Source organism: Pistacia vera, unplaced genomic scaffold (assembly GCF_008641045.1).
Source record: "Pistacia vera cultivar Batoury unplaced genomic scaffold, PisVer_v2 Contig838, whole genome shotgun sequence".
Lineage (NCBI taxonomy): Eukaryota > Viridiplantae > Streptophyta > Magnoliopsida > Sapindales > Anacardiaceae > Pistacia > Pistacia vera.
The window spans coordinates 104,066-116,458 of record NW_022196710.1 but is presented as its reverse complement, the minus strand read 5'-3'; the positions used below and the strand labels follow the sequence as shown (position 1 = coordinate 116,458).

Below are 12,393 nucleotides of genomic sequence, written 5' to 3'. Positions count from 1 at the left end.
ATTGACTTAGATTCTAACTAAGGTAACCAAAGATCATGTAACTTCCTAATCCTATGTATTTGAATTTTACCTCAACTTATCATATAAATGAGTGCTATATAAACCCATTATAACTTATTTTCTGGGGGTTGGGTAATTGTTATGGGAAAAGATTCATCATTTGTAATTCATATTCAATAAGAGAAACAACAGATGTAAGCTCAAGGTTCAAACTTGTCGAACCACTTTAAAAATTGCCTCTTTCATTGCTCATTTTTGCTCTTTAATTATTCAATTGCTAATTTTCATTAAATCAAATATACATCTGTTCCGATTCCACCAAGATCAATCGGATCACTCTAATTAGTGTATTTTTGCATCAACACACATAAAGAAGTATACTATCACGATCAACTTGGGTGTGCAATTATGTTTTCCCACTTTTCTTCACTTTGTCGTCATTATCATATAAAATACTTTTTCCTTTCTTTATGTTTTCCTTTTTTTTTTTTTTTTAACTATTAAATTGTAATTTGTATATTTATTAGTTTTGACAATGATGTAATTATATATCGCTTTCAAAACATGAAAACATATCAAGAACAATTGTATTATATTGAATAATATTATTAAATGAATTTCAAAATTTTAATATATATTGTTTTGAGAATATTTTGTATTTAATTGTGTTTTATTTTTCCCTTCCATTAGAATTCCTGGCTTCGTCATTGATCTAGTATCATATTTTAATTGTTATTACCAGGGTCATCTATGTAGGTGTATGTGTTATTTTTCTAAAATCTGCGGGTGCAGTATTATTTCCATAGAAATTTAAAGTGGAAAAGTTCCCCACTTTGCACTTTCAACCCATTAGTTGTTTGAACTATGAAATTTATTTGTACTTGCCCCGTACATAGAAAAGGACTCGAACACATTTGTAGATATATTATATTTTAATGACTCAAAGTTCCCTAATAGATGCTTTCCTTCCTATATGAAGAGGTCAGTAGAGCACCTCCACAAGCATCTTCTACCATCCATTGATTTCCTCCAAAATTCCTCTCGCTTTCTCTTTCAAGTCTGTTTCGCAGTTCATGCAAATTTGCTTCTAGTTTTAGCGATGGACATGGAGTCTACAAGCCTTGAGAAAGCAACGGTTTTCGCTCGTGCGCGGCCGCTTTTCAAAGGCTTGCCGGAGAAATTGAAGGCCAAGGTGGTTGAACTTGCGAGAAAGACAATAAAGCTCGGGAAAGATGAGCCAAGAAGAGTTGCTCATTCACTTAAAGTAGGACTTGCACTCAACCTTGTCTCACTGCTTTACTACTTCCGGCCACTCTATGATAATTTTGGCGTCTCCGCGATGTGGGCTGTAATGACTGTGGTCGTGGTTTTTGAATACTCTGTGGGTAAGTTATAGATTACTTTCATCTAATTAATTACAAGTTAAGAAAACAAATAAAACAACCAGACCCGGTTCATCTTTCTTCTATATAATCAGTAAAAAAGCCAATTGAGAATATTGAAGTTAAATGAATCGACTGTGCTTTTTTTGACACATAATTTTCAGGAGCCACTCTTGGAAAAGGTCTGAACAGGGGATTTGCAACATTATTAGGTGGGGCTCTAAGCGTTGGAGCTCATCACCTAGCTTGTCTATCCGGAGAGATAGGCGAGCCTATAATGCTTGGCTTCTTTGTCTTTCTACAAGGTACGTAAATATTAAAAATATACACTTAAAAAATATTTATTTCTGATGAATCAGTTAGATATAAAATCATTTTGATTATGCTTCAGCGGCGGCATCAACATTTATACGGTTCTTCCCCAAGATCAAGGCGAGATACGACTATGCGGTGCTAATATTTATTTTGACATTCTCGCTGATATCAGTATCGGGCTTTCGAGATGATGAAATAATAGAGTTAGCGCGCAGGAGGTTGTTAACCATCCTCATAGGTGGCTCTGTCTGTGTCATCATTTCCATTTTGATTTGCCCCGTATGGGCTGGCCTAGACCTCCATAATCTCATTGCTTCCAACATAGGAAAACTTGGGAACTTCTTGGAAGGTACAACAATTGACTTCAACATAAGAATTATTTACGCCATGCAAACATAATATGTACATAATCATTCTCTTTTATAAGAAAAAGTGATCCGCAATATCGGACTAAGGACTAAACAATGTTTATTTGTCTTTCAATTTTTTTTTTTTTTTTTTTTAATATAATGTTTAACCTTGAACCGCACTTTAAAATATGACGACATCCACACAAAGGAAAATTTAACTCTATATAAGGCTGAGATGTGAGAGCAACATATTCCTATTGTTTTCATGGTAATAATGACCCAAACACTTACACAATAAAGGGTGATTTTCAGGATTTGGAGATGAATACATTAAAACATCGAAGGCAGGAAGTCTGAAGAGGACAAGTCATTTTTGCAACAATATAAAAAGTGTTCTTACTTCAAAAAGTAATGAGGAATCATTGGTGAATAATGCTTTCCTCCCCTCTTTTTCTATGTGAAAATTAAGTTTTTCGAATATTCTTAATAATCCATTATTCTTATTGTTGGCAGGCTAATTTTGCAAAATGGGAACCGGGACATGGTCGGTTTCAGTTTCGCATCCATGGAATCAGTACCTCAAAATTGGAACTCTCGCCCGCCAGTGTGCCTATCGAATTGATGCTCTTAAGGGCTACCTCAACACTGAAATTCAAGTACTATTTTAAATTCTATATCTCACAAAAAAAAGTCCAAATACATTCTTATATAAGCCAATTTAGAAGTGATAAAGGCAATAAATTTAAACAATTTCAATGGGTAAAATATAAGAAAAGAAACAAAGAATATAATTATTCTGAAGTGGATTCATGCATTTCACGTTCCTAACTAATCCTATTATATCTTGTTGAGTTGTAGCAGCCATCATCAGAAATGAGATACAAAATTGAAGAAGTATGCAAAGAAATGAGCTTGGAATGTGGCAAGGCACTTAAGGAATTGGCATTGCAATCAAAGCAACGAGTCACCATCCTCAGCTAATACTAATACCCCATAGAAAACTCGAAGTCTGCTGCCAAAAACCTAAACTCTTTACTCAAATCAAGTGTATGGGAGACACTGACTTTCTAGCAGCGGTGCCAGTGGCCGCTGTGGCTTCACTACTAATTGAAGTGGTTGACTCACTGAAAAATAGCTGAATCTGTTTACGACTTGCATCAATGGCCAATTTTAAAGTATTGAGGCTACTGTGTTACCTGAAAAATCACAGATACACAAAGAGACGATGTAAAATCCCGGCCAAGGTTGATTGCCCCCATGTTTGGATTACTGTTAATGAGCCAACTCCAGCAATTTCAGGAAATGGGAATCCCTCGTAACAACTAGAAATTTGGAGTTGTAGATATATAATTACTAACAAAAATTGTTACGTATTATATCCACTTTTATTTTGAAGTTTGGTGTATAATATGAGTCTAACCTAATGAGAAATTAAATTGACAGGAATATCCTGCCCAAATTTATTCTCCTCCATATTGTATTTCAGTTGTTGCTGTGTAAAATAAATATTTGTCTTTTGAGTCACACCACACTATATCTCTTTTATTCTCATACTGTTGGGCACTAGTATGTAAGCCAACCTTGATTTTACATATATATTACGTTCAATTTTTTTTTTGCTTTACTTTTTGATATGGGGTAAAAGATAGCTAGTCTGCAATTTAATTTGTGCCTTGGGTATGAAATTCTCTTGCTATTTTCATGATATTATGCTGATAGCCTCCAATATATACAAACAAATGTTTAACGGCCTAGCTATTTTGGTGTTGTGCAAGTCAAGACTAAAAGCTTATGCATGATCCAAAAAATTTTGGTTGTCAAGGCTAGATTACTCTTTGCCCTTTCATACCTGATCAGGAAACAAATCAAATTGGAGTCCCATGGGGAACCTAAAATGGAGGTTTTATTTTCTTCAAAGTGCTTCAAAGACATTTAAGCCAAAATCACAACGAATATCAAAATATCCTGCCAATTACAACGACGAAGTTTTGAGCTGAACCAAGTTTTGAGTCCGAAAAAATGCTTTGGTGCGAATCGCTTACGAGTTATACTCCTATACTTAAATCCCAAAATGTCGCAGATCAATTAAATTCTAATCAACACATTAATATAGCATCCCGTTCTCTAGCTTACTTAGGTTAGCTCTCTTAAGTCTTTCCACAAATTGTCACTGTGAGTTGCAAAACCTTTAATATTCATATGCAATTATGCTAATTTATGTATAATCAAGATTTAATTCTTTTATCATAATTATATTTTTGAACTGCTGTCAATCACGAGCTTAATTGTAAACAAACTTTTAACTTCAGAATCGGTTATCAAATTTTATGTTCTCCACTAGTGTTTTATTTAAAAACTTGAAATAAATGTCATTAATTAATTGACAAACATAGAGATATATAAAAAAAATATCTTCTTTATGATATATAACTTATACCGTACATTAGCATCAAAACAGTCAATTCATCAGATGATTAAAACCAGGATTTCATAGCGAACATCATAATTGACCCTTAAACCCCATTAAGTAAAGTGATGTGACTATTACCACATAAGAATGGGTAATGAGTATAGCACATGTTTGAAGACTTCTAAGGATGATCTGTCCAAGTCTATCTATATTTTATTGCTGAGAAAGAAAAGTGAGGTATTTAATAAGTAAGCTGAAGAACAAGGCTTAAATTCTGTCCATTAACTGCTAAGTTCAAAAGTGAACTGCATTCTTATAAAGTATCAATACTAATGATCAGGGGATATGTTATTTGCACGACATATTATTTTCTTTTATCACTATTATTGTACTATTGAGTACATATTTACTTTGAAACCAGTAGCTCTTGATAAGTTTTCATTCTTGAATCTTCCCTTTGTCTTCCGGTGAATGTATAACCCTCATCTTGCTGTTAAGAATGAATAAGAAGCAGTCAGAGACGAAAATCGAAGAAGACTTCTATTTATTTACTTAGTTTTGAAGTAATTTAAAACATGTTTAGTTACAAAAAAGTTTGAAAATATATGAGAAAATAGGAGAATGTTCAAGACGGCTTTAGAGAGAACTTTTAGAAGATCTTTTCTCAAATCCCAGTTGCCTCTTTTCTCAAAAAATCTAAAGACAATTGCCTCTTTTAGAAAGTAGGAGGTTTAATAGGTGTGTTTTCATTATTAAACCTCTCAAGGAAAAAAAAATGTTTCTCTTTTCTTATTAATTACGTGACACTTTTTATGTGACTTAGTAATATCATTTATTTTATTGTATACTCTTACAAGAAGGAATTTATATCATTATATTGAATTGTATCTCCTCTTATGATTTACGAGTAAATCGTTCTCAATTAATTTCTCACCTGATCCAATTAATTCTATACGGAGACTTTTCCTAGGTCACTCGCTTTAAGGCCAAACCAAACCCGACTTGCACTTTTTGTATGGAAGAAATTATATCATCTTTAGAGTCGCCAAATCAGTTTGTACGAGAAGTCTCAACAGGTGATGATTATGTCAGAATATGAACATAGAGCAGCCGAAAATGTTTTGAAGTTAATCGTATTAACACAACGTGTTAGTCACAATCAGTTGTAGAGACAAAGACCAAAACAAAAGATCAGTTGACCCGATGTCCCTAGTTACGTACAAATGTAGAACTTTTCTGTGTTATAAGTGGGTACAGATTTCACACCGACCACAGAAAATGAACATCATCAAGTGGTGAACTGAAAGAAAAAGCATGGCAAAGGCAAACACAGAGGTGGAATTTGAGTTGTTTTCCACTAGACTTTTTGACTGTTCTTAATAAAAAAATAAAATTTAATTTGTGCTAATGAAGGGTTGAGAAATATGCAGAGAATTTTGAATGATTGTTGGTGCTAATATCACTTTAATACATTACTACACTTATCACAGTTGTACCTACATATTTAGCTTTTGACTTCTTGTGCTTATCAGGAAAATTTTATTTATTTTCTGCACTTAGACATTGTTGCCCGCTTTCAATATTTGCTTCTAATTAAATAAACACGTGGGACCAAATTAAAATCAACAGCTTGCGAAAGAATGGTGATAATGGACAACCACGTCAAAAGGAAAATTTTTAAATGTACCTTATATATATATATGATCATTACATAATCCAATTGTAAAAGTACTCACTTCTAAAATGTTTTGATAAATACTTTTTGTATGCTGCAACAGCTCCTTATCTAGAGAGCTCCACAAAACTCTACAGAAATATGAGTTAACTCCTCTAATTCTTCATTCTTTTAGTTGTAAACATGAATATTAACGATGAATGTGAATAATCACAGCATAAAAAAATAAACAAATCAGCTGTTTCCTCTTACATGCATTATGACTATTTTAGAATTAAAAATTTTGTGAATTGTGATAAATTTTGGGAAAAGTTATAAGACCGTATGTGAAATTGAACAAAGATTCATAATACGAAACCAAACATGAAATCTTTAAGCAATATATCAAGATCTAAACCTATAACTAAATTTTTATGAAATCATCAGTTGACATGTTATATATAATCACTTTGACCTTCTCTTAAACATGCATGTATTAGTGGACTTTGATTGTGCGTTTGAATAAATAAGAAAGGTTGAAGTTAAGTTTCAAATTCTCTACTTTTCAACAAAAAAAAAAAAAAAAAAAAAAAAAAAAAGAGAAAAGACAATCCCATGAATGAAGTCAATGAAATTTGGAATCACATACATTTAGTCGACACAGCACATAATTCATTATTGTAGATGCCAAAATCTACGGTTACAGAATGAAAGACGAATCTTGCGAGGTTGAGGTCACGGGCGATCTGCTGCACCTACACACACAAAGGAACCAACGTGAAGTGAACGAAAAACATCGATGTGGTGTTTGCTATACACACTCCGACGCTCAAGTTAACAAGGGTAATAAAGGCTTTTTAGTGATGGTTAAGGGAAAGAAAAGGTTACTGTAGCTTAGTCGGGAACTAAGACCACATAGACAAAGTACAACTCTCAAGAATGAGAATTGACGGGTTGGAAGGTATAATGTTGAATGTCTAAACAGTGCGGTGACCCTTGTTTATATAGTAGTTTTGTAGGATATTCGTATCCCAATAGGATTCTAAATCCATATAGGAGGAGGTCTAGTGAATAGGAAAAACCCTAATTCACTTGCCTCATTAGCAGTAGAGTCCGAATTCATCCAAGATACGAAATCTTGGGCAGATTAGGATAGAACCAAATAGGAAGAATCGTACTTACCTTGTTTTGGATGCCTGACCTTGGGTGGACTGTTGATGAAGCCCATTATCGAAGAAGGCTAGATTTGGGCCACAGGCTTTGGCCCGAGTCATGGAATTTGGCGCTGGCCCAACCGAGATTGGATCGTATCCTTGGGACTTTGCAATAGAAAATGCGCGCCTCGGCCTGATAGGGGCCTAGGTGATTTTGATCCCCACAGTTAGCCCCCCACTCTCTAGGCTAAAAAGTTTTTAGCTTGGAGAGTAGCTGGTTCGGTAAAAGGTTAGTTGGGCTGAGCAACGGTTTGCTAGGGTGAGCGAATGCTCTTTTGACTAAGTAGAGGTGTCGCATCTTGAGGAGATATGTGAAATGCTTCCGCTAGTTGTACTCTCGTGCTCTTGTGTAGTTGACTCCATTCAGTTGATTGAGTTGAGTGTTAGGATGTGAGGCATGGTTCTCATAGCTACGTCCACTCGGCTAACCGAGCCGAGTGATTAGGTGCAAGGCATGATCATTGGTGGCACTCGGTCGACTGGTACGATCGAGCGTTTTTATAGTCTGAACATACTTGCTACCTTTTGCATTGAGACAAGGTCGGCTCGTCTGGTCGAGCTGAGTCTTGTTTGAGTGATTTGGTGGCGCTTTGGCAACGAGACATGTGTATGATAGAGATCAACTTCTACTTTTTTTGAGCGGAAATGCAAAAGGTCGCATCCAATCATCAGATGTCGCGTGGCCATTCTGAAAAAATGGATGTGTGGAAGAAAGACTAGTCCTTTAAGCAGCTCCTTGTCTTTATTTCGTTTTGGTGTTTGAGTCTTTCCATCCTTTTTTGAAAAGCTCTCTATTACAGAGGCGATTTAGGCAAACTTTTCTTCTGTTCACAGTAAAATTTCCATTCTTCTTCAAATCTAAGTTTGTTTTTCTTGTTTTCCTATTTTTTACGTTCTTGGAGCAAAATCTCAGTGTGTTTAGGATAATTTTTGGAGAGATTTTGAAAGCGTTCGGCATTTTCGTGTATTTCTCTGGTTCCTCTGTCCTTCTCAAGAAATAGAGTTTGAGTATTCCTCTGAGTGTGAAAAACAAGTAGTGTGCGTTTTAAATTTTTTTTTTTTTGGCAAATCTGGTTCTTTTTGGTCAAATCAGGGTTTTTGGTATTCTTTGGGATTTTTGGGTTTTTCGGCTACATTAGGTGAGAGAAGAAGGAGTCGACGTACTTAGGGTGGCCATTTGGCTCGTCTCTGTATCATTGTCTGAACCGAGTGAAGCATTAGGTCTGGTGTGAAGAAGTTAGATTGCACTTATCTATCCAGTCAGTCTATAAGATCAAGTCGAACATAGAAGTTTGTTAAAGTGTCACATATGTCGCACTCCAGGTCGAATGAGGGAAGTCACATGGAGACGGACGCGGGGGCGAGTATGAGCATGCTCTTATTATGGTCATAATGCCAGAGGAAGGTAACGTACTAGTAGGAGTTCCTAGAGGGTTGAACGTAGCCATCTTCGAGCCGGGTGGTGCTGCAGCGTCAAGTAGCAACAACTCAGAGAGGTAAGGGATGAGTGGGTAAGAAACGAAAGACGAGTCGAGAAGCTTCGAGAGCGACGCTTCAACAAGTAGTTGCTCGATGGAAGAGCCTAGCCATCAGAGTAGTGGAATCTTAGGCATCGACTTTCCGCCTTTACGCCTTTACTTTAGGAGAATGATGAACGATGGATTCGCATGTACTACTTCATTCCTAGTTTAGTGGAGATTAGAATCCCGAAAAGCTATGCATTGGTCAACTGGGAGGCAAAAGGATGGTGAGCATGTATGAGATATGGTTCTACGACGGTTTGCACCTCCCCATACCTAGGCTCGTCTGGGAGGTGTTAAACCATTTCATGATCGCATCAACACAGATAATGCCGAATAGGTGGATGTTATTATTGTGTTTGGAGGTGTTGTGCACTTAGAACCAAGTCATGTTCGGCTTGCATGAGTTTCTATACTCCTACTATCTGAAGGAGCATGACCGAGAGAAGGGTAGATACACCATCACCCTTAGGCATCACCAACTCCACTTGGTAACAAACCTGAGGTCGAGCGACAAGAACTAGAAGGAGCATTTCTTTTTTATGAAGGGCGAGGTTGTGTTCAATGAGAGAGGTCGGGGCGAGATTCCATATACGTGGAGAGCCATGGGTGAGAGACTAATTATTTTCCATGTTTTGTGATTACTAAGTCTTATTCTACCTTTCTTTTACAGATCCCAACTTCAATTGAGTCAGACAGAGCAGAGACGATCTCGACGTGATGACGAGAGACATTCCGTAGGAATAGAGAGTTTGGAGAGTGATTTTAAAAGAGTCCAACTTAAGCACGAGTCACCAGTGGGCCGGAGTGGAAGCTAAACAAAAAGGTACCCCTTTCCCCTCATCAAAGCAATTGTGACATGTACTACTGATTTGATACAACAATCAGCTACTATACGAGCATTCGTTTCTTCATCTACTAACACCTGAGGAGTTTGCCATTGTAGAGAGGCTAATGAGAAATATGAAGGTTGACATACCGAATGCCAGTGATATGGCCGCGCAACACAAAGCTAAAAGAAAGAGGGAGTCAGCCCCGATGAGGGAGCAAGTTTAGCAGACTGAGTCGACTCTTACTGTCGGTCAATCATCGGTTAGAGTCGGATCGTCTAAGGAAGTCCCATTCGATGAAGATGAGAAGGTGACTATCAATCTTCCCAACACGACAGCTATCTACTCTGATGTAGTTGGGATGAGTAATTTGGTTGAATCATTTTTGCTGCTTGTCGACGAGGCCCGACTTAATCAAATTGGGGTGACTACCGCAGCCGAGTGGGTAGTGACTCGGTAACTTCAAGTACTCTTTAATTTCAATTTTTTTTCTAAGTTATGGAACTAACTCGCACGTTTTCTTGTAGGCTTTGAGCGGGACACTCTATTTAAAAAAGGTTGCGGTTGCCCAAAATGTGCAGATCAAGAGTTAACCAAGTCAACACCGGTCTGAAAAACCTGGAGGCTTAAGCATTGAAGAATGCAAAGGAGAGCTTTGCCAAGTAGAGACAAGCTGAGTTGGAGTCAGTTGAATTGAAAAGGGTGCTAGCTGAGGCTGAGAAGGTCTCTCTGATGCAAAGAGAGAACTGGCTGAGAAATAAGAAGAGTTAGTTGCACTCAGGGAGCGTTGCAAATCCATTGTGAAGGATGCCATGATTAAGGTCTGTGGTGAGCTGATGAAATAATACAAGGTCAGAAAGACTACACATTGGGACCCTGATGGCAATATCAAGCTCTGGGAGGAAATAGAGACTGAAGCAGTCGATATTGATGATCAAATGGAAGGTGAGAAAGTCGAGTCTGATCCCAAAGATCAAACTGAGTTTGTTGAAAATCAGGAGGAGGCTTTGGCAGATTCAATTGAGTCTACTAAGGATGCGACCGTTGCTAGTGGGTCAATCGACCAAGAAAAAGAAGTCGAGCTGACCGAGGATCAGTCAACCTTGGAGGATCAGCTGGGGTCTTGTTGACCCTTAGCTTTTATGCTTTTTTCAATTCTGTCTCATACTTTTTGGGCACATGATACCTTGTTTACTTTTGTACCTGCAACCATTTGCCGATTCAGGCTTTTAATAGATCGATTTCTTATTCGCCTCATTACCAAGTGTTTGCGTTTCTTTATGTTGTTGTGTGGTTTGCATGCTTGGAATGTTTTGATTTTTCTGGAGTTCATGTGCTTAGGTCAAGTGTCCGAATCCCTTGATGCGTATGTGCCCAAAGATTGGGTCGACCTAGTTGACCGTCGTAAATCGGTTGATATCAACAGATGTAAATTAGATGTTAATTCGAGTTTACTCGACTCGGTTGGCATGACCAACTGTCGATGTGATTCAGGCATCGAGACCAAGTCTATGTACGTTAATTGAAGTTGAAAAAATTCATAGCTAAGTGTACGTGAGGCCCGATCGGTGTGACTGACTATCGATGTAATTTAGGCCTCGCATCTGAGTCGATGTATATCAATTGAAGTTTGAAAAAAAATTAATAGATGTTGTGTATCAAGGCCCTGTTAGTGTGATCGACTATCGATATAATTTGGGCCTTGCGTCCTGTCAATTGAAGTTGAAAAATTTGTAGATGTTAAGTGTATCAAGGCCTTGTCGATGTGACCGATTATCGATATAATTCGGGCCTCGCATCCGATTCGATGTATATTAATTGAAGTTGAAAAACTTGTCTTCGTTGAATAGTACCTTTATTGAAATTGGGCCGAAAGGCCGACTGACTGGAGACGAGGTGGACAGGCCTACTCACCATTTTTTAAACAAACAAAACTAAAAGGGAAAATAAAAGCAGATTACTAAAAGTAGTACTATTTGAGATGGATGTCATTCTAGTTATTGTTGATTTCTTTCCCCTCTGAAGTCTAGAGCCTATAGGCGCCCTTGCCCATTGCTCTAGTTACCTTATATGGGCCTTCCTAGTTGGGGCCAAGCTTCCCAATGTTGACCTCTTTAGTATTTTGAAAAACTTCGGGAAGCACCCAATCTCCTTCCTTGAAAGCTCTCAATCGGACGTTACGATTGTAATGTCGAGCGACTTGTTGTTGATAAATGGCGTTCCTGATATGAGCTTAATCCCTCAGTTCATTGATGGTATGCAGGTTGTGACTAAGATTTTGGTTGTTGGTTTGCTGATCCGTCCATTAGAGTCTAGTTGAAGGGATAGAAACCTCGGTTGAGATGACTACCTCTGAGCCGTATGCTAGTGAGAAAGACGTCTCTCCAATGGATAAGCGTGCTGTGGTTTGGTAAGACCAAAACACTCTAGGTAGTTCACCTGCCTAGGCACCCTTAGCTTTCTGGAGATGTTTCTTAAGTGTTTGAATCACCCTTTTTTTGGAAGACTTTGTGCTAGGGCCAAAAATCGTCTTTGGCCCAAATAGGAAAACGGGCCCGACACTGAAGAAGAAGCCAGGCCCAATCCCGATATGACCCAATCGGATTAGGCCTTTTCGATACCAGATATAGCCGGCCCAAACCATGTGGGCACGAGCCTCCTAATCCCAGTCCATTTCCTAAGTCCATGAGCGAATCCAGAGCCCAAAGCCTCCTCAGA

The 12,393-nt window shown here is 37.6% G+C and overlaps 1 protein-coding gene across 1 annotated transcript; it reads left to right on the top strand.

Moving 5' to 3' along the window:
- The first annotated feature begins 1,007 nt into the window (after window positions 1-1,007).
- Window positions 1,008-3,028, top strand: LOC116118108 (aluminum-activated malate transporter 2-like). Its single transcript, XM_031404079.1, is given in 7 exon segments — window positions 1,008-1,385; window positions 1,547-1,687; window positions 1,774-2,046; window positions 2,360-2,472; window positions 2,561-2,603; window positions 2,606-2,703; window positions 2,906-3,028. Coding segments are annotated over 7 exon segments (1,077 nt in total). The 5' UTR covers window positions 1,008-1,099.
- Window positions 3,029-12,393: the final 9,365 nt, after the last annotated feature.